Genomic DNA, 21,750 nt, shown 5'->3' on the forward strand with positions numbered 1-21,750 from the left:
TCACGCATGAACTTAAAAATGACGCATGAATTAAATAATTAGCCAACATTATCAGGATACAACTTGATATATAATATACTTATTACTCGAAATAATGAAACCTACAACTAGACTAGACTGTTAACTCGATATGACTTGTAATTATGTAAAATATTAAATTTTACTTACCAAAATATCTCTCAACTACCAAATTAATTAACAATCTCTATACATATATGATTCACCCCCCCTCAACCCCCAATAGACATATGCAAAAAAAAAATATATCAACTCTCTTCAAACACAACAATGTCGACAGACCCCGCAAGCGAAGCAATCAAGGAGCTCTTGAATACCCGCAGGTTAACATAACTTGCTTCTAATGTTAACTCTTGTAACAGTATTCTGGATGTGCAGGGAAGGCTCTTAGAACAAAAAAAAAAAACAAGAGGTGTGGGGAAAGCTGCTGGAAGAACCAAAGTCTTTGTTGAGGGAGAAAGGCATACAACTGATGCATGATCAAGCATCTGCAGATAACTTGGTATACTCATATCTGAAAGATGCAGTGGAGACCGTTGAAGAGAAGATGGAGACATCTGAGAAGGAGGTTGGGAAGATATTGTCACCGAACTAGGTGGTGTGGCTGATTAATACACTATTTTGTTGTTTTTTGGGATGACCTAATGTGTTGTTGGTTTTTTGAACAATGGTAGTTTTATGTGTACTGAACTCATATGTGGGTATATTTTGGTAAATCATCCATCCATAGCTTATTTATCACATGATTTCACACTTTTTGAATGTTGTTTTAACAATATTGATATGAAAAAGTGCATGTTAATTATTATCACGTATGTGCTTTTTTTTAATGACGCTAGTTATGATGATGAGAATCAGGGTTTGGGTATGTTTTGGGTGGCGATCGCTGTGAACAAGGGTTAAAACATGTTATCTGAAAAAAATTGTGAAAGATAGGGGTTTATTGGTCACTTGATATCTCCATTAGTTGTGTATAGTTATGATTAATCACAAAAAAGGGTAAAAAGGAATCAATTGAGATATTTAATCACGCATATCATGGTAAAAAAATGATGTGAATGTCATAGATTACATAAAGTTCTGTCTTAACAAAAACATGAAATATGGAATGTTTATGTTGTTCAAAAATTACTCGTCTTCGCATTCAAAATCACTATCTTCCTCACACTCCTCTTCGTCACCAGTTTCAACCTCCTCGTCCTCGTCCTCTTCGTCAACTAAACCAGGATCCTTCTCTAACTGAATTGCTCTTCTTTTCCTCCCCTCCTTATTGGCATCCTTAGCAGCAGCAGCAGCTTTACCCTTTAACACCTCGCAGGTTCGAATGTCATGACCTTTGATATTGCAAACACTGCATGTCCGACTTCTCTTGCCTTTTAGACTAATAATTTTCTCTTTTTTTGATTTAATCCGCTTATGTGAACCGCGTCCTTTGTTTCTAATACCGGTTGGCACACGGACTGTAGGTGGAGCGTCAGTGTTTGGTTTCTCGTAACCAATTAACCTTGAATATCTATCAAACTTAGGGTCGATGGGCTTGGTTATGCGAAGTTCATCAACCATTTCTTTCATCTCCCTCATCCGATCCCTGACTATAAGTAGATGATCGAAATCTTTCATCAGGTTACCAATAAGATACTCTCCGGTCTGCATAATCTCATACGCAACCTCTTTGGCCTTTTTATGCGCATCATTATCGTCAACACTAATATCAAATGTATTATTAAGATCATTCGGTACCATGTCTTTAGTCCATCTTCTCATAACATACTTGTTGGGAATTTCCTTCACTTTGAACATCTTGAACACAAAATATATATGTTTGCACAACAATCCATATTGTTCAAACCTGCGACAAGTGCATGATGCAATTACACCCCCCCCCCTTCCTTGAAACAAACCTAAACAAAAAAAGAAAAAAAATAAAATAAAAAGGACACATGGTTAAGCAATAAACGCATATTAGCTGGTGTAGATATTATTACCTCTAATAAACCGTCGCCGTGAGCTTTCCAATCCCTCATACTTATCTTCAAAAAAGGTTCCTCAATTTTAGTCTCCATAGGAAGGCACTCGGACAGTGTTCCTTGTAACTCTGCCTATTGATCAGCAAAAATTGACCTGGTGTAAATTTTCATAGCATCATCCTCTAGAGTAGATTCAGAAAAGTTATCTGGGATTGTATGTCTAGATATATGGTCATTCTTCCGATGGTTGAATCTTTGAATGTCCATTGCACCATCAAAATGGTTAAAGAACTCAACAAGCGTAAGTTGAGAATTCGCCACTTGACAGAAAAAATGGTTTTCGCTCTCTGATCTAGAAGTGGTCCGCATAAGCCCAGACATAGGCTCATGACGATAGAACGCTGGGATCCACGAAGATCTCATGCCAAACATATCATCAATCCACTTATTCTCAGTTAGACCGAATTCAATCATTATCAGCTTCCAGTCTCCCTCAAACGTTTCTGGCGCAATCGAATCTGTCCATACAATGTCACACATACGTCTCTTAAACTCTTCGTTATTGCACAGCTCATGTCCGACCTATTAAAACAAAGAATTGGAACTTATTGAACAAGGGCAATGAAAAAAATGAGTAATGAACATAATAACGCATGATGATTTTTTTTTACTCTGGGCAAAAAAAATGAAATAAATATAATTATTACGCCAGTTCTAATAATAATCACGCAGATTGTATTTGAAACTAACCTTATCAGCAAGTTTCTTCATTATGTGCCACATACATAATCTGTGCCTACTCTTATCGAACACTGCTTCGATAGCTTGTTTCATCGCGGGATCCTGATCAGTGACAACCACCTTCGGCTGCTTACCAAATGAGTTGAAAAATGATTGTAAAAGCCACTTGTATGATTCAATGCTTTCGGATGCTAGCAACCCGGCTCCAAGCGTCACATTCCGACAGTGATTATCAATACCAGTAAAAGGTACAAAAACCATTTTATACCTTCAAAATGTGGATTGAAAAATGAATAAAAAAACAAGAAGATTATAAAAAAAATAACAGGAATAACATTGAAGTGATGACTAACTTATTGGTTTTAAATGTAGCATCAAACGATATGACATCTCCAAACTCAGCATAGTTACGTTTGCACAACCCATCGGCCCAAAACAGGCCAGTTAATCGTTTGTTTTCATCGACCGAATGAAAGAATGAATAATCAACCATAAACTGCTTTTTATCGGTCAACCTATTGATAACCATATCTGCATCATACTCGCCGATGTAGCTATGTATCCTAGCTCTAAAATTCTTGCAATCGTCTTTAGTTGCGCCTGCATTTTCAAACCCTCCGTATCTTTGTCTCATTATATTAAATGCTTTCACTGGCCCAAGATTCAATGTACCAAGCTCCCATATCATCTCTTCTTGTGTCTCAGAAAGATGTCTATAAGCTGGTAATAAATGCATATCTTTGGGGCACACGAATGAATGATTATGCGACTGAACAAACTTATCAACCTTATACAACACCCCATCCGTCGAACAAAGCTTAATTTGAGCTTTACAGCCGGTTCGAATAGTCGGTCTGTTCCTACGTTTATATGGCTTAGACAACTTCGAATAAGGATCATCAAATTCCTGTGGTTTATGCCCCTCCTTTGAACACACAAAATATTTAGACTTGATAATACCACCAACATGATGTTCACCTCCTTTTCGAGCGGAGAACCCTGCCTTCTTGGCATATGTCTGATAAAAAAACATATGCTTGCTCTACGAAAGTGAATTCCATTCCAATAACAGGAACACATGATGAAGCTACCTCTGGGATATACAATCTTTCATCTACACATTTTAAAAATGACAACAAAAAAAATTATAAGGATACATGGAAAGAACAAAAATCACGCAAATTGAAATAAAAAATAACAAAGTTACATGGAAAAAAAGGCATCAAAAATAAATAACGCATCCAACATAATAACGCTTCAAAAATCTAATACCGCACAAACAAAAAAAATCCAGTAAAGTATACTTCTCTTGAATTCAAACAAACAGGCGTGATTAAAAATACATTTAAGAAAACTAATAATTGTCAAAATGATGCAGATCAAAAACAACACATCATACAACGATAATCTGGTTGAATTGTGGAAAATTGAAACCATTTAATTTACAACTTACTATTCTGATCGTCTAAAAGAACGTTGTTGTCTGATGTCAGATTCCTATATGTCGGATTCCGATTTTGCTCTGCATCATCATGACCGGTATCGACCTCAGCATCTTCAAATTCGATATCATCTATGTTTCGAGCATTACTACTCTGTGGATCCATTACAAACAATAAGTGATGAAACCCTACTCGCCCACCAATAACCGCTAATTTGATAATTTGAAAACTGGAAATTAATCGAAACTGATACGGATCGTAATTACCGGGATGCTGGAGATAACGAACTCGCGTAATTTCCTTGTTCTTAGTAAATGTCTAAAATACCCTGTGTCAAGAATGAAAAATGTCTAATTTGCCCTTAATGATTAAATCTTAATTGCGATATAATCAAACAGATCTGACGGCCAGCATATTAGCGTACGTGAAGTATGATTAACCCTTTTGTACATTACACTTTCTCTCTCTCTCTATATATATATATATATATATATGTATGTATGTATGTATGTATGTATGTATGTATGTATGTATGTATGTATGTATGTATGTATGTATGTATGTATGTATGTATGTATGTATGTATGTATGTATGTATGTATGTATGTATGTATGTATGTATGTATGTATGTATGTATGTATGTATGTATGTATGTATGTATGTATGTATGTATGTATGTATGTATGTATGTATGTATGTATGTATGTATGTATGTATGTATGTATGTATGTATGTATGTATGTATGTATAGGTGTGTGTGTGGGAGTGAGGGACGTCGAGAACGGCTTCCAGCGGCCGGAGATGACGGGCTTGGCCCCTCGCCGGAGCAAGGGGGTGGGGTGACTGGGGCGGCGAGATGGGGACGGGCATGGGGACGGCCCCATACCCGGCCACCAGTCTTAGTTAACGCTTCCACTATATCTTTTGCACTCTATCAACATAAAATGAAATCTAAGAGGTGGTGATAAGTAAGTTTATAACCTTAGTTCAAGAACTAGAAAGTTAAGTGATTTTGGCGGGAAAGCAATGAGTTCATCGGCGGTAGAGACAGAGTCACCGGATCTGGTTTGCGAGCTCGATAATGTTCAAGGCATGGTCGACGCTCTCACCTCAGTTCGATGGAAACGCCATCAGGTTCTTTTCGCTTTTCAGAAATCTGTAAAAAATAAGTACAGCGAAAACCTAGGGTTTTAGTAGTCCCGAATTTAATCGAGAAACCAATGGTTTCTTGTGTAGAGATTTGTGTTAATTGATAGATTCTGTTGTTGAATTAGGATGCAGTTTTGGAATTAAGTGAGCATGGAATCGTTTTGATCGTTGAGGATACTGGTTGTCTTCAAGCAAAGGTTTATCTACAACGAGAGGTATACACACCAATTTTAGCTTATCGCGCTTTAATAGTGTAATTCGAGTGAGCACGATGTAAATTTTATCTACCTCTCGATATAAATTTTGAGCAGATAAAAATACTAAACAATGACTAAAGTCGACAGTCAGTCGACACGATAGACATTTGTTTATTTGGTCTATTTTTGTAGCTTTTTGTTCGATATGAGTATAGTGCACATGGGCGACCTAGATTTGGAGTAAGTTTGGGACTGTTTGTGGATTGCCTCAACACATTCTGTATTCCTGGACATTCTGGCCCAATCGAGTTCCAGTATCCCGGCCCGGATATGCAGCTTCTTCTCAAGTATGTTTTGATCTCTCTTTCAAGTAGCATAGTTTATTTTATGTTTCCGTCATCTTAAGATGTTACTATTCCTATAGTTTATTTAACTGGATTGACATTAGCAGCCAGCCACACCCATTCATCAAGAAATGCTTATAGGTTCATTTGGGTCTAGTAATTTATACAGTAGGTCAGTTTAGCTCTACACAAATTGTACAACGGGTTAGGTTGGGTCACTATCATAAAACTCGCTAACTTAAAACGGGTCCAAATGAGTGAGCACCGTCCGCCACCATTGTGTGTAACCAGTTAACCACCACCTGCTAGTCAGCCCACCGGCATCGCTGCGTGCAATGTAGTAATGTTTGTTTCAAAATAATTGCTAGCTTATTTCTAAAGCGTATTATAGCACGATGAGACAATGTATTATAGTTAAACATGTGACAAGGAAGAAATGAGCGAGAAGAGTTTAAAAACCTAGGCTCAAAATGTTGCTGCTTGTTTATGTTACAACTTTCATGCATCCGAGCGTAATATTTTATAGTTTTTTCTTTTGTTAGATCTACTGATTCATTAAGTAGTTGTACTTATGCGGAGATCAGAACTAGGATCCCCGACACTATTTCATGGGACTACAATTTTGAACCTGCAGGAAGCACCCCCATCAGTTTTACCGTTAAGGTACCTATTTTCCCTTTACAACTGATAACATACGTCGTTTTCTTTTAACCTCAAAGTTGTATACAATGTTGACTTGTGTTGGCTTTTTTTTTTTTTTTTTTTTTTTGAAGTCATCAGCCTTAAAAGAAGCTATTGATGATCTTGAATGGCCAGGATCAAGCATCCAAATAACCCTGCAACCAACTCCTCCATCCGTTACTTTTAAAGGGGAAGGCCATGGGGACTTGCAGATCGACTTCATGTATTATGCAAACATGGATCTCCTAACCGCGTTTAACTGTGATCAAGTTGTTTCTCACAGGCATGTATTGTATTTATAGTTAACGTTTGTTTTAAACGTTACTAATTTATTGACAATGCAGGTACAAGTACAAGTTTCTTCGTGCAACAACTTCCAACATACCGAGCAGTGTTATCAAAGACAACAGAGGAAGCAAACTGACAATTGGGAGAGGCGGGATGTTAAAAGTTCAACATCTTGTGTCGGTTGCAAAGCCGTCTAATTCTCACCAGCATATTGATTCTGTTGGCCAGCCGCCCAGCCGCATTGCTTACATTGAGTTCTTCGTGAAGCCACAAGTAGATGAAGAAAACGCGTATGATTCGTAGGATACTGATATTTGTTTACCGATGGGTGTGTGGTAATGTTTATTCCAAAACATGAATGACAACTTTTCTTTAATTTGGTTATCTTGTTAATCAATAGGAAATTAATCAAATATTATAATAAATCATGTGATCCAATAGTACTAATGTAATGTAACGAACCTTCACTCGACCCTTGTTTCGCACTTTCACCTTGGAGTATCAAAGCTAGATTAACAAATAACAAACAACAAACAACACAAAATCTAGAAAACAAAAGAATGAATCGGTGAACTTCTTTATCGCTATCCGACTGTGTGTTGTTTGCAACCTTTTGGACCAAAGTGTTGTGAGCCGCGCCTAACAATCTTTCTACACAAGTAACAGTAGTGGCTTTGACAAGCCCAGCAAAATATGTGATTGTTGTTCCCAACCTGACCGGCCACAAAACAAACATCGTTAACTTCCCGAGAACTATAATCACTAAACAATGTTTTTGAATGTTGACTGACCTTCACATTGATTTGACCACATTGAGGGCATGTATGACCATGATCACCAAACAGCTGAACTTGAACCTGGCCTAATACTTGTCGATGGTTCATCCGTTCCTCCCAGTTTCGAATATCTTCTTGTGGAAAAAGTTCACAAGCTCCATCCCTTCAACAAAGATCAAGAGATTCGTTACTTCACTGCTAAAGTTTGATCACCCGATCCACACACATGATTGTGAAAATGAAAAGGCAGATAAGCTAAGAGATTACCTGAAATGATCATATCCGTCTATGACCTTGTTACAACGATAGCAAAAGTACTTGCCACAATTTTGACAGACCATTTTATTACAACCTTCGGTTTTAGAAATGGCCATTTTACAAGAGGGGCATTGTTTTGCATCACGAAGGATCTCTCTCACACTAAGAAGCTCATGTATCATTTCTTGTTCACGTTGCCTTTGTTTATCTTTCATTTGAGTTGACGATTGTCTCGCCTGCACCAACCAAAACACGATGACATTTATCCCAAAACATGGTCGAAAAGGGTGGGTGAACCAACATGTAAAAATGGGTTAATATTAAAACAGTTCGGGTTAGGATAACCCAAAACAGAATTTTTTTTTACCCGTAAGAGATTAAAACATAACCCTGAAGCAATCTATTCACGATTACGTGAAGACCCTTTTTTTCTAATCCACATATAAATTGCAATCAAGCACAATCTGGTAATGCACTTCTGGCCATTTGCATTTCACATAAATACAACAACAATTTATTTTATTTTTCATCTTAATATCGATTCATGTAAAGTATAGGGGAAAGTTCTTGTACAAATAATCTTAACATACTAAACATACAAATTGAAGGAAAACTCAAAAAGACAAGGTGGCATTTTTGTAATTATCAATAACTATCAAAGTTGCTCTACAAATATACCTAAAACCTAACCCCCCCCCCCCCCCCCCCCCCCCCCGCTAAAATGCTAAAAACTAAACCCCCAAAAAACCTAAAAAACCAAAAAAAAAAACACAAAGTTATTTTATTTTATTTTTTTAACATTTTTTATTAAAAAATCGCTACTTTTAGTAGCAGCAAAAAAAAAAAAAAATTTTTTTTGCTAACAGTGTTTTTTTAGGTATTTTTGATTGAGTTCACATTTGTATAGTAACTTTGATAGTTGGTGGTAATTACAAAAATGCCACCTTGTGTTTTTGAGTTTTCCTTCAATTTGTATGTTTAGTATGTTAAGATTATTTGTATTTGATCTTTTGCCGTAAAGTATATCGTAAAGTTACCTGCAGTATACTGAGCTTCATTTCTGGTGTAAGACACATGATGCCAACATGGCGTTTTTCCCTGCAAAGTGTGCAAAAACTAAAGAAGCATTTCGAGCATTGAGCATCTTGGTCTTCATCTTCTATGCACGGTGTTTCACATCTTGGACAATAGACCACATCGGACATTGACTCGAGTGTCTTTTGTAATGTAAGTGATTCCCATTTTTCAAAATCTTCGTCGCCAAGTAATCGCTTCAAAAGACCGGGTGGAATCACGCCCCCGCATTTTGGAATGGGGCAAGAAAGCTTATTCACGGTACCGTCTTGTATATGAACATCTGTGTAGGTTTTCATGCATTTCTCACAGAAGAAATGCTGACATGGCAATCTTATAAATTCAGCACCTGTGAATAAAACCAATTCAGCATAGTAATCAGACACAGAATTTGAACTCGTAGTATTGTTGAGAGTAGTTTATTGTAGGGGTGAGCAGAAAACCGAAATAACTGAACCGTAACCGAAATAACCGAAATGAAACAAATACTGACAGTTTAGTTTTTGGATTTTTAATAACTGAAAGAAACCAAACCGAACCAGTAGGTTACAATAGTAGGCCTAGTCCATATATTTTTATGTTTAAGTTTAAGTTGTTTAAGTGTTTAACCCATGCTAGTAGGAATTATTAATTTTATTCTTGAATGTTAAGTATTTATAATAAAAACATTAACATGTATATTTATAATTGAAATGATTTATCTATTATTGCCTGCAAGAAATAACAAAATTTAATATAAAAATTAAATGATCTTCAAAGTATTATAAAATAAAATGTCTTGATAAATACTTTGGAGAAACATAAAATGATTAGAAGCAGGGGCGGACCCACATTGGTGCCACCGGGGTCCCCGGACCCCAATCTTTTTAAAAAAAATAGTAGATTCGGTATATTAAATTGTATATGGACCCCATAAATATAATTAGGTGGACACCATAGAAATAAAAAGAAAGCTGGTGTAGTGGTAAATCTCCCTCTTTTCCACCAAAAGGTCATGGGTTCAATCCTTTATAAGCCCATTTTTCTTATTTTTTTTTAAAATCTAGTTCAAACCTCACTTTAACTCGACCCGAACGAGGACCGACCCGAAAATGGACCCCATTGAAATAAAATTCTGGGTCCGCCACTGATTAGAAGGTTAGGTTTATGTGAACAATATTAATTAAAAAGATTAAATATAATAACTGAAATGTAAACATCTAAGAAAGATTCTTAAATTTTGGATTATACTTTTAGTTTTTTGAATCTTACGTAATTATGTTTAAAAAACCGAACCGAATCATCGCTAAAACCGAAAAAACCGAACAGTTTTCAAAAACTGAAAACCGAACATTTCGGTTACGGTTCTACCATAAAACCGAACCGTGCACACCCCTAGTTTATTGTTAGTTATTTCCTATATATGCAACTGTAAAATAATCTCTGAATTTTCATATAGAAGATCGAAAATTACCTGCAAATTCACCAAAGCAGATGCAACATTCTTGCAAGGTCTTGAGAAAATTTTCAAGCCGCTGTTCTTCATTATAACTCTTCAACGACGGAACATCAACATCAGGGGAGACACATCCCGAAAGTGCACGCGGGTCCCCTTGGTGTTTCACACCGTACGGGCCAAGAACTATTTCTTTATCAAATCCAAGAAAAGAAATAGCAGAACTATGCAACCATTCAGCCCACGAGTATATAACTTCTTGCCCCTGTTGTTCATTCCATATCGAATCCAACATTGAACACAAACTTGAAATTTTTGAAGTATCCAGCCATTGTACAGAGATTGTAAAATACGGAGGGAGATGCGTTGGGTATGATTTGGGTAACACACAAGTCAAAATTATCGGTGGGGTATATTTGACTTCAAAGGAGTATGAAAAACCTTCTGAATTATTGGTATCCGTAGAGGAATTTAGCTTTGTCGAGATGGTTAGTTCTTCAGGAGTTTCAATGTGGATATGAATCTGCAAATGAATATATGATCAATGTCGCTTAGCGTCACGATATTTCATGCTAAATTTAATCAATATCACCCATAGTTGTCAATAGTGAATAGTGGACCATGGCGACAGTCTACCTATATCAGTGGCGGAACTTGAGATTTCTGACCGAGGGGTCGGAAACGTATATACCCAAAAATTTCTATAAAACGGGGGGTCGAAAACGTATATACCCAAAAAAAAATTATACAAAAACTACATACTCTCAGCTACTGAGCATACTCTCCACTACTGAGCGAAAAGTTCGGGGGGTCGCCCGCCCGCCCATGACCTATATGCTACGTAACAATAGCAGCGCGTGCTATTTCATGTTTAACGATAAAGGGGTAGAAAAAAAAACTATCTATAACACACCAATTATGTATAAAGGTGCTAAAAATACGTTAACATAGCTCAAATTCGCTATCACTAATCATCTACACATATAAAAAAAAATTCTGCTATTTATCGCTATAGGGTCTGTAGCGACCCTTCACCTATACGCTATGCTATTCGCTATAGCTGGCACTACGAGCGCTATTGACAACTACGATATCACCTACAATACCTGAAAAGATCGCAGTCCATTATGGTTGTCAAGAATAAACATGTTCTCTCCGTAAATGGATTCCATAGCCAATACCTGCAATCAATCATCAATAATCTTATAATTCAAAATTTGAAAAAGTAAAATCTATATAAACGTGTTAAAACTGGTTTAACTTGTGACACAAAATTCAGAAAACACGTATGAGATATGACGATTAATCTTACACAACATATTGTAAGATTAAATATATAACTATAAGTATTTAAACATGTAGCCATTAAAATCATTTATATTATATAGATCAAAATATAATTATAACCTTTTAATATATTAGTTGGTAATTATAACTAATAAGGTTTCCCCTTGGGTGTATTTAAGGAGATGACTAGAGAGAGTTTTATATGAGACACTAATCATAACATCACACAAGTTTCGACCTCCTCCCTCTCCACTAATCACGGATTCATAACCCTCTGAATTCGGTAATCACCGTCAATAACATACATCCTAAACGGGAACCAGATCAAGCTGACTATCACGTCTTAAATCAATGTCCACATCAATCACTGGATTATCTGCTGGCCTGAATGCTGTAACAGGTATTATTTACATGTTTTCCTTTACATATTAACAGAACTGATCAACACATACAACTTACAGAATCAATACACTTAAATGTTACACTAACACAAACCAATTAACCAACAAAAAATCATACACACAAACTTACCTCATCCTCTTGCAACTGATCATTTTGTCTAATTAACTCCTCCGACAAATCCGGTTCTTCACCAAACAACCTCAACTTTTCTAATCTTTTCACAACATCACCCTCATCTTCTTCTTCTTCTTCAGCAACATCATCCTTATTTCCATCAAATTCCCCACTCAATTCCACCTTCTTCTCATCCTTTTCTGCTATTTCTTTATCCTCTTGATTCTGGTCAAAATTGAATGAACCCAGATCATGTTTCTTGACATATGTTGACACCCACCTGGGATTTGTAGAGGCTGAAGATGTGGAAGGCTGCGTTGAAGATCCAGGACCGGATTGAATTTGTTGATGATCATAAGCAGGTTTCAATCTCCAGTTTTCGTCGGTGTTTTTTTGGTGTGATTTTCCTCTTCTGCCGCCTCTTTTCATCGTTGAGTGGCAGTCGTTTGTTTGTTGGCTCAGGCGCAGTTTCCGGTTGGTATTTATGAGATCCGAAACGGCCCATTACTGAGTCTGGTGATGGGCTTTCTGGTCCTCGTTTTGGGCTTTTTGTTAGAATTATACATCTTTTGTGGGTTGGATTTTATTCTTATGGTGCACAAAGCAACCAGGTATTTTTAGTAACCGGTTCTGGTTTATAGAAGTGGTTTGGGTTTCTCAGGGTTGGAACCAGTTATTGTTATAACTGGTTTGGTTTCGGTTCCGGTTGTTTGACCAAAATACCATACCTTGTGTGGCCGGTCTCAGGTAGGGTTCGGTTCGGGTTCAGGTAGGGTTCGGTTCGGGTTCTTAAGAACCTGGGAATTAAAATACCCTATTTTCGAGTTTTTCTATACTCTATTTCCAAGTTCTTAGTACCATTTTTTCAGTTTTTTTATATATTTTATTCCGTTTTTATTACCATATTTTCCCGTATTATTATTATTATTATTATTATTATTATTATTATTATTATTATTATTATTATTAAATATGCGTTGTATAATGTAAACAAAAAATAAAATAAACGCACTAACATAAATTTAAAAGATAAATATTAGAATCATGTATCGGATATAACTGGGTATAATCATTTTTGGTTCTTGTCCGGTTTCGGGTATTAATTGGGTTGATCTGTTCCGGTTCCAGGTATTGAGATCAAAAGGCATACCCTATCTATACCCTACGGATAAAGTCGGTTTTGATTTCGAGTATAAAATACCTGGGTATTGAAACCGGTTTCAGGTATGGTCTTTTTTTGCACCTATAATATGGACTATGGTTGTTGACAGCTGTTTCATAATTATGGATTTCCTTAATTAATCATCTCATATTATAATTTTCTTATTAGAAAAGCCAAGATCTTTAATAATCGCATTGAATAACATCTTTTATATGAATTTAAAACATATAAAAATGATTTACGTATTAAATTTTCTTTTATAAGGGTTATAATTAACAAACCTACGAATATTTCAATTTTTTTATGTGGAGGTTGAGTTTATTTATCACATCTTTTTAATTATTTTGTTTAAACAACTAAATGAATAGAAGGAAAAAAGAAGCAATTTGCCCTCTTGTACTTTCATGACATAACTTAAAGATGGTCTTCCAATCTAGGGAACACCCATGCAACATGTTTAAAAGATAATGACTAGAGGTGTAAAAATCCGGTTTGGATGCCAAACCAACTCCTAACCTGCCCCGGCAACATATGAAAAATTGGTTTGACCCAAAGCGGTGCCAACTCAACCTGACCCACAAGTTTGTATACCGGGTCGATAATTCATCAGCAAAACCGGTTTGGATCCAGACCAGTGCCAACTCGACCCCAATTCATATAGATAGGATTCAATTATTTTCCTATAAAATTAGTTTATGACCCGAACGACTTTGATCAACCCGAACCAGTTTGGCATAAAAAAGCGAAATGTACACCATTTAATCATTTTAAGTTTAAGAATTACATTGATAGTCCCTATTATCAATGTAAAATTTAAACTTGTGGGTATTAAATCAGTAATTTCATATAAGCCATTGGCCATATAAATCATTCATATGATTTACTAAAAAAATAATACTAGACTAGCTCTAGAGTCTTGAACATAATATCGAATTTTTTGTTATGAGCTTACGTTAGCTTGAAACCCCTAACTTATTCATGGTAAATATTCCCTTTTCATACCATTAGACCAACACTATCCAACCGTGTTTTGTTTGCAACCCTTTGGACCGAAATGTCGTGAGCCACGCTTAACAATCTTTCTACACAAATAACAGTAGCGTCCAAGACATGCCCAACAAAACATGTGATTTTCGTTTCCAACCTGACCACAAAACAAGCATCATTAACTTCTCCAAATTAATCATATAATCTCTAAACAAATAACAGAAGATGTTTTATTGACTCACCTTCACATTGATTTCACCACATCGAGGGCACGGATGACCATGATCACCAAACAAATGAGCATGGATTTCGCCTAATTCTTGTCGTGGGTTCACGTGTTCCTCCCATTTTTGTATTTCTTCTTGCGGAAAAAGTTCACAAGCTCCATCCCTTCAACAAATGATTAGTAAAATGATGGATTAGTTCAAGCTCAAAGTTTGTTGTTTTTAAGAAAAAAAAACAAAGGCAAGATTACCTGAAATGATCATATCCATCGACGGCCTTGTTACAACGATAGCAGAAGTACTTGCAACAATTTTGACAGAACATTTTATTACAACCTTCGGTTTTTGAAATTGCCATTTTACAAGAGGGGCATTGTTTTGCATCGCGAAGTATCGCTCTCACACTAAGAAGCTCGTGTATCATGCCTTGTTCATGCTGCCTTTGTTTACCTTTAATTTTACTTGACGTTTGTCTCGCCTGCACCAGCATAGTTTAAACATGATCATACATACATATTATGTTAAGGGTCACGTTATTCTACAAAATCTTCTAATTGTAAAAAGTGTAAGAAGGATTTATAGAGTGACAAGTGTCCAATAACCTAAAACTAAACCCACTACATTACCACAAAAAACCTAAACACCCACCCCCACCCCACCCCACCACCACCCAAAAACCTAACCCCCCCCCCCCCCATCCCCCTCCCCCGGCAAAAAAAAAAAAAAACTATACCTCACCCAAAAAACCCCCAAAAAACCTAACCCCCCCACCCACCCCAACCATTGGGTGTCAGCCCAATGGCCACCAGCCCGCATTCTAACCCGGAGGTGGCGGGTTCGAGTCTTGCTCGTTACCAATGCCCTTACGGTAGCGGATTTACCCCAGACTTAGGCTTGCTGGGTGGCGGTCTGCGAGGTGGGATCACTTCGGCGGTTGGAAGGACCGTGGAATATCCCCCCCCCCCCCCCCCACCCCACCCCCAAAAACCTAAAAAAACCTAACCCATATGTTAAAGTAAGTAAATCATCAATTCATAATGTTACCTGCAATATGTGGAGCCTCATTTCAGGCGTAGAACACTTGACGCCAACATGGCGTCTTTCCATGCAAATTGTGCAGAAACTAAAGAAGCATCTAGTGCATTGAGCATCATCATCGTCTTCTTCTTCGATGCATGGTGTTTCACATCTTGGACAATAGACCACATCAGCCATTGATTCCAGTGTCTTTTGTAATGTAAGTGATTCCCATTTTTCAAATTCTTCATCACCAAGTAATCCCTTCAAAAGTCCCGGTGGAATCATGCCACCGCATTTTGTAGTGGGGCAACAAAGCTTATTCACCGTACCATCTCGTACAAGAACATCCGCGTAAGTTTTCATGCATTTTTCGCAGAAGAAATGCTGACATGGCAATCTTATAAATTCAGTACCTAAATAAAAGCAATTCAACATAGTAAGAAAATATACAAAAAAAATAGAGTAAAATGTCATTTCGTCCCTCAGGTTTGGCCAGTTTTGCAACTTTCGTCCAAAAGTTTGTTTTTCCGCATCTGGATCCAAAAGGTTTGAAATCTTGCCATTTTCATCCAGCTCGTTAATTTCATCCATTTTTCTCAGTTAAGTTAGGGGTATTTCCGTCATTTTTGTTAACTTAAAGGGTAATTCGGTCTTTTTTACTTTATGTACAAGTTTTCAAAATACCCTTGCTAAACAAAAAAAAAAAAACAAATCCTTGAAAGAATTAGACCTAAAAAAACGGCCTCGGTTATGGCTTGTGAAGGGTACTCTCTGATCGAGGTTCTCGGCATTGAAAAATCTTGGGGAACCTGCGTGTTGCAGCGGGGTCAACGCCATAACATGCGAAAATGATGATTTTGAGATATGGTTTATATGAGGATTCTGACTTCCGCGTAAAACGAAGCAAGGTGTCAATGGATCAGTGGAGAAACCAAAACGCATAAACATAGTATTAATTCATATCACAATACAAATATTTTTGCCAAATAGGTAAAAAGACGAAAATACCCTAACAAGGAAAAATGAATGGAGTTAATGAGCCGGATGAAAATGGCAAGATTTTAAACCTTTTGGATCCAGATGCAAAAAAACAAACCTTTGGACGAAAGTCGCAAAACTGGCCAAACCTCAAGGACGAAAATGACATTTTACTCAAAAAATGATTTTAAGCTGTGTTAAGCATGATGTAGTTTAATATGAAATTACCTGCAAATTCACCAAAGCAGATGCAACATTCTTGCAAGGTGTTAACAAAATTTTCAAGCCGTTTTTCTTCGTCATAAATCTTCAACGAAGGAACATCAACATCAGCCGAGACGCATCCGGAAAGTGCACGCTGGTCCCCTTGGCGTGTCACACCGTACGGGCCAAGAACTATTTCTTTATCAAATCCAAGAAAAGAAATAGCAGAAGTATGCAACCATTCAGCCCACGAGTAAATAACTTCTTTACCGTATTGCTCTTCCCATATAGAATCCAACATTGAACACAAGCTAGAAATTCTCGACGCATTTAACCATTGTACAGAAATAATGAAATATGGAGGGAGATGTGTTGGGTATGATTCGGGTAACACACAAGTCAAAATTATCGGTGGAATATATTTGACGTCGAAGGAACCTTCTGAACTATTTGTATCTGTATCTATATTTTGGGTTGTGGAGACGGTTAACTGTTCAGGAGTATCAATGTAGATATGAATCTGCATTACGACATATGAATATGTTGTTCGTATCACAATATCGCATGCTAAATAGAATCAATATGGCCTAAAAATCATTACAGTACCTGGAAAGATCGCAGTCCATTCGGGTTGTCAAGAATATTAAAGTTCTCTCCATGAATGGATTCCATAGCCAGTACCTACAATCATTTGATAATCTTTTAAGCTAAAAACTAAAAAAAAAAATTAAGCTGTTGAAACTGGTTTGATTTGTGACTCAGAGTTCAGAAAATACATCCTTAAGAAGATTATGCAACATACATGTATTTACACACATACAACATAAGATCAACAACATTAACCCGTTTGATTAATTTGATTTTTCACTTCTAATTCAAAAGTTTCAATCTTTTGCAATTTAACCCATTTGATTTTTTTACTTTTAACCCAAAGCTTTTCATCTTCTACAATTTAACCTCAACACTTTTTTACTTTCAACTTTGGTCCCTTATACTTTTCATCTTTCGCAAGTTTTTCGTTTAACGTTTTGTTTTAAATTTCCGAGTTAACACGCTGCAACATGGGGTTCAACGTTTTTCATCTATTTTTTTCCGTTTGACAGACCCGTCGCCGCGCGTCTATTTTTCCCGTTTGATAGGTCCGTCGCTACGCGCGGATCAAAGATCGACTCAGTTATTCTTTTCTAGGTTGTAAGAAACATTTGTTGTCATCTGATATGATATATAACTAACGAATCCCCTGCGCGGGTGGTAATTCTAGTTACACTAATTATTGAAAACTCATATAAACTTACCTCATCCTCTTGCAATTGATCATTATTTTTAACTATTTCGTCCGATAAATCCGGTTCTTGACCAAACAATCTCAACTTTTCTATCCTTGTTACAACATCATCATCATTATTTGCATCAAATCCCACACTCGATTCCTCATGTTCATCCTCTTGTTTCGACTGTTGATAATTCTTCACAGAATGAGAACCAGAACCACCATTCATGCGGTTTCGAGGTGATCTAGGCATGAACTCTGAGATGGCTGAAGATGTTGAAGGCTGCATTGATTGACTTTGTTGATGAATGTTGTGCTCGTTAATGTTTCTTTCAACAGATTTTCTCATAGTCGAAGCTTTGAAGGAGGTTAATATATATCAATTATTATAAGATCTTCTTAATTAAACACTTGATATGATATGATTTTCTTGTTAAAAAAGTTAATATTTCTTTAGATGAATTTAAATACATATAAGATCGGTTTTACATAATACAACATTATTCACATGGCTAAAATTAGATGGCTTGTAGAAAAAGCAAGGCCGGCCAAGGGCCATTCAAGTGTAGCACGGGCTTTGGGCCTCCAAAATTTTAAGACCTCCTCTAAATATATATATCTTCTTTATTAATAAACAAAAATCATTTTTGGACACGTGTCACTTTATGATGTTTTCTCATTTTTTTTCATTTATCTCTTATATTAAATAATAATAATTTTAAACAAAATATTAAATAAGAATAAATATTTAGATAAGGATAAACGTTTGTTTTTATTATGATCATATTAAATATTAATAATAATAAAAAATTTTAGAAAAATAGATAAGAATATAAACATTTATTTTTATTATAATCAAGTAAATAATAATAATAATTTGAAACCAAAACAAGTTTATACTTCATTCAAAGAGAATTAAATTCTTGATTTTATGGTATAATTCAAAAAAGATAATAATATAGAAAAAAAAACATACGAAAAGGAGGAGGAACATAACTACAGTGATAAACCCTCGGTTCTGATTTTGATTCAGTGTTGATAATCATGGAACAACCCAACATTATAGTCATTAAAACTAAAAAATATCAACTAAAAAAATATGCTCCTAAGATTCAAACCAACATCTGTATAGAGAAAAGTTAGGATTTTTACCACTACAATACAACGCTACTAATGTTAAGTGTCTTGAAATTAAATATTAAATATCCATATTAAATTTATATATACTAGGTTAGAACCCCGTGTATTACACGGGTTGCATAAATTTAATTTTATTTGATAAATAATGAAAAAGATGTATCTTTTATAACATGCGAAATTGTATTTCATGCTTTTCATAACATGCGATTTGTTTAAATAATAACATGCGAAATCAATTGTCTAACATGCGAAATTAATTGTATAACATGCTAAATTGTATAATATGCTACCTTGTATAACATGCTAAATTGTATAACATGCTAAACTGTATAATATGTTACATTGTATAACATGCTAAATTGAATAACATGAGACATTATAAACATGTGAAATTGTATAACATGCGACATTATAAACATGTGAAATTGTATAACATGCTAAATTGTATTTCATGCTTTTCGTAACATGTGTTTGTTTAACTAATAACATCCGAAATTAATTTCTATTGGAATGCTCACTGACGAATCCAACGTCTTCAAAATCAACATCTGTGTTTCGTCCGGTATTGCTCTATGGATCCACTGAAAACAACAATCGATTAAACTGATACGATTCATAATTACCGGGGATAGTGGTGTAACGAACTCGTGATCAGCTTATTGAAGGAATTGTTTAATTTCCCTATCCTGGTTGAATGGATTGTCTAATATACCCTTATGTAGGAAAACTGAATCAGGGACACGTGTAGGGCTATTATGATCTCGTACGTAATGTATGAGTAGGGGATTTATATTCTACCCTTCCTCTCTCTCTCTCTCTCTCTCTCTCTCTCTCTATATATATATATATATATATATATATATATATATATATAATGTAAGTATCTACAGAAAAGCCACTTTAATTTAGAAAACCCCGAAAACTCAAAGCTCCCGATGTTTTTTTTTCTTGAAAAAATTTACACATGTTATATACATGTTTTTAAGGGTTTTGGGCAAAAAAAATCAAAAAAGCGCCGAGTAGATATTTAAAAAAAAATAAACAAGTTTTGGTGTAACACATGTTACAAATATGTCAGATGAATGTAACATGTGTTACACCAAAACTTGTTTATTTTTTTTTTTAATATCTACTCGGCGCTTTTTTGATTTTTTTTGCCCAAAACCCTTAAAAACATGTATATAACATGTGTAAATTTTTTCAAGATAAAAAAACATCGGGAGCTTTGAGTTTCCCGGGTTTTCTAAATTAAAGTGGGTTTTTTATACATCCTTCCCATATATATATATATATATATATATATATATATATATATATAGAGAGAGAGAGAGAGAGAGAGAGAGAGAAAACTCACTTGAGTTAAGAAAATCTTATGTAACAAACTTTTTTTTCTAAAAAAATTAGGGAATGTAAGTTACATGTTATCGAACGTTTTGTAACAAAAAAAAAAAAAAAAAACAATTTTTGGAAAAAAGCCCTAATTTTTATTCCGCTTTAGGCCTCCAAATAGTTTGAGCCGGCCTTGAGAAAAAGGTAACGTGACTTGTTATAACTTATAAGATTTTACATTCATTTTATTTAAATTCTTGTTAAAAGAATGGTAACATTCATATTACAATTTAATACTTATAAGATTTTGATTTATATTGTGTCACATTTTTAATATATGTTTGTTGTTTGTTTTGTGAGAGCTGGTAGTGTTTTGGGCTTGTTGCTGTGATTGAGCCGGATTGAAGACTATTGGTGTTGGGCTTACAGGCTGGATATATAGCTGAGGAGCTGGGCTTTGCTGATGGGCTAGATTGAAGGCCTGGTTATATCCGGGTTAATACGGGTTTGGAGCAACTCATCCGGAGGCTCTATAAAAGGCCATAACCCGGGTTCATACACACAATTGGTCAAAATATCTCTCAGATCTTGTTTCTTTCTCTCTCTTGGCGATTAGGGTTTGTAGTTCAGATTCACCTTGAATCTGAACGTAGTTGAACGAAAAATTTGGATCATTGACAGACCACTGGAGTATCACCATGTCACTAACGGATCGGAACCACCCGATCATATCCATCTCCACTAGACAACAATACCTACACCAATGTAGAGAAAACCCAAGAAATTACGATTCCATGTTTTTGACAATTCTTCAGTTAATTAATTAATAAATACCATTAATTACATTACATTCCTTCTCTTCCCTTTTGGCTTCCTTAAATCTCATATCACCAAACTTGATCTCCACCCCTTTCAACCTAGGTCCGCCACCCTACGCCACCTCCGTCATTAACACTTGACAATAACTACTACTCCTAAGACTATCTCCAATGAGCCCTTGGAGAACAAGCCCTTAGAAACCCTTGTCATTGGAGCTCATCCATCTCAATAAGCCCTTAGGTTGGATGCCCTTACACAAGGGCATGGCTTTGTCTCGGTTCATGCGATATGGTGGGTCCAAAGTGAAAAAAGAAAAGCTTTATTTAAATATTGTGTGTAATGGGTATGTGATGAGATGGAAATTAAGAAGGGTGAGGATATTTGTAGGGTTGGAGATGAAAGTGGGGCTTTTAAGGATTTGTAAGGATATTATGTGGCAGATG

General features: G+C 35.8%; 4 protein-coding genes across 6 annotated transcripts in view; 1 reads left to right on the forward strand and 3 right to left on the reverse strand.

Annotated features, from left to right (window-relative positions):
* Positions 1 to 12,638, reverse strand: part of LOC110920676 (E3 ubiquitin-protein ligase RNF14) — a 37,356-nt gene extending 24,718 nt beyond the window's left edge. Inside the window, exons 1-7 of one of the 2 annotated variants that reach the window (XM_022164862.2) lie at positions 12,190 to 12,636; positions 11,478 to 11,552; positions 10,390 to 10,894; positions 8,900 to 9,285; positions 7,872 to 8,098; positions 7,620 to 7,767; positions 7,221 to 7,541 (exon numbers count right to left, since the gene is read on the reverse strand). In XM_022164862.2, the coding sequence (XP_022020554.1) occupies positions 7,413 to 7,541; positions 7,620 to 7,767; positions 7,872 to 8,098; positions 8,900 to 9,285; positions 10,390 to 10,894; positions 11,478 to 11,552; positions 12,190 to 12,603 (1,884 nt within the window). In that variant the 5' untranslated portion in view covers positions 12,604 to 12,636 and the 3' untranslated portion in view covers positions 7,221 to 7,412. Of the gene's footprint in view, positions 1 to 7,220; positions 7,542 to 7,619; positions 7,768 to 7,871; positions 8,099 to 8,899; positions 9,286 to 10,389; positions 10,895 to 11,477; positions 11,553 to 12,189 lie in introns of those variants that run through there. The other variant, XM_035986687.1, reaches the window with a different exon arrangement.
* LOC110920677 lies at positions 5,143 to 7,297 on the forward strand. Of its 2 annotated transcripts, none has more exons than XM_035986688.1 (7): positions 5,143 to 5,303; positions 5,444 to 5,533; positions 5,708 to 5,862; positions 6,402 to 6,522; positions 6,633 to 6,823; positions 6,885 to 7,173; positions 7,204 to 7,297. In XM_035986688.1, the coding sequence occupies exons 1-6, from the start codon at positions 5,196 to 5,198 to the stop codon at positions 7,129 to 7,131; spliced, it is 912 nt and encodes a 303-aa protein (XP_035842581.1). In that variant the 5' UTR covers positions 5,143 to 5,195; the 3' UTR covers positions 7,132 to 7,173; positions 7,204 to 7,297. The 2 variants fall into 2 exon arrangements, with proteins under 2 accessions (XP_035842581.1, XP_022020555.1); XM_022164863.2 differs by having other exon boundaries at positions 6,885 to 7,169; positions 7,200 to 7,297.
* Positions 12,639 to 14,176: 1,538 nt separating the features above from the next.
* LOC110922443 (E3 ubiquitin-protein ligase RNF14) lies at positions 14,177 to 16,404 on the reverse strand. Its single transcript, XM_022166745.2, has 5 exons — positions 16,377 to 16,404; positions 15,592 to 15,980; positions 14,799 to 15,025; positions 14,566 to 14,713; positions 14,177 to 14,480 (listed from the first exon to the last, which is right to left on the reverse strand). Exons 1-5 carry the CDS (start codon positions 16,402 to 16,404, stop codon positions 14,352 to 14,354), a joined length of 921 nt encoding a protein of 306 aa, XP_022022437.2. The 3' UTR covers positions 14,177 to 14,351.
* A 328-nt stretch (positions 16,405 to 16,732) lies between these two features.
* On the reverse strand, positions 16,733 to 17,398 carry LOC118488789 (E3 ubiquitin-protein ligase RNF14-like). Its single transcript, XM_035986140.1, has one exon. The coding sequence runs from the start codon at positions 17,273 to 17,275 to the stop codon at positions 16,733 to 16,735; it is 543 nt and encodes a 180-aa protein (XP_035842033.1). The 5' UTR covers positions 17,276 to 17,398.
* Positions 17,399 to 21,750: the final 4,352 nt, after the last annotated feature.

The sequence above is a fragment of the Helianthus annuus genome, chromosome 17, assembly GCF_002127325.2.
Source record: "Helianthus annuus cultivar XRQ/B chromosome 17, HanXRQr2.0-SUNRISE, whole genome shotgun sequence".
NCBI classification, from domain to species: domain Eukaryota; kingdom Viridiplantae; phylum Streptophyta; class Magnoliopsida; order Asterales; family Asteraceae; genus Helianthus; species Helianthus annuus.

Excerpts from the sequence above, each read along its gene's own strand:
- LOC118488789 (XM_035986140.1), bottom strand. The coding sequence starts at position 17,275 with ATGCAGATTCATATCTACATTGATACTCCTGAACAGTTAACCGTCTCC.
- LOC110922443 (XM_022166745.2), bottom strand. The coding sequence starts at position 16,404 with ATGGCGTTGACCCCGCTGCAACACGCAG. Across the intron at positions 15,981-16,376 it reads GACCCCGCTGCAACACGCAG|GTACTGAATTTATAAGATTG; the intron begins GTTCCCCAAGAT and ends GCTTTTATTTAG. Across the intron at positions 15,026-15,591 it reads TGAGGCTCCACATATTGCAG|GCGAGACAAACGTCAAGTAA; the intron begins GTAACATTATGA and ends ATGCTGGTGCAG.
- LOC110920677 (XM_035986688.1), top strand. The coding sequence starts at position 5,196 with ATGAGTTCATCGGCGGTAGAGACAGAGTCACCGGATCTGGTTTGCGAG. Across the intron at positions 5,304-5,443 it reads TTCGATGGAAACGCCATCAG|GATGCAGTTTTGGAATTAAG; the intron begins GTTCTTTTCGCT and ends TTGTTGAATTAG. Across the intron at positions 5,863-6,401 it reads GATATGCAGCTTCTTCTCAA|ATCTACTGATTCATTAAGTA; the intron begins GTATGTTTTGAT and ends TTCTTTTGTTAG.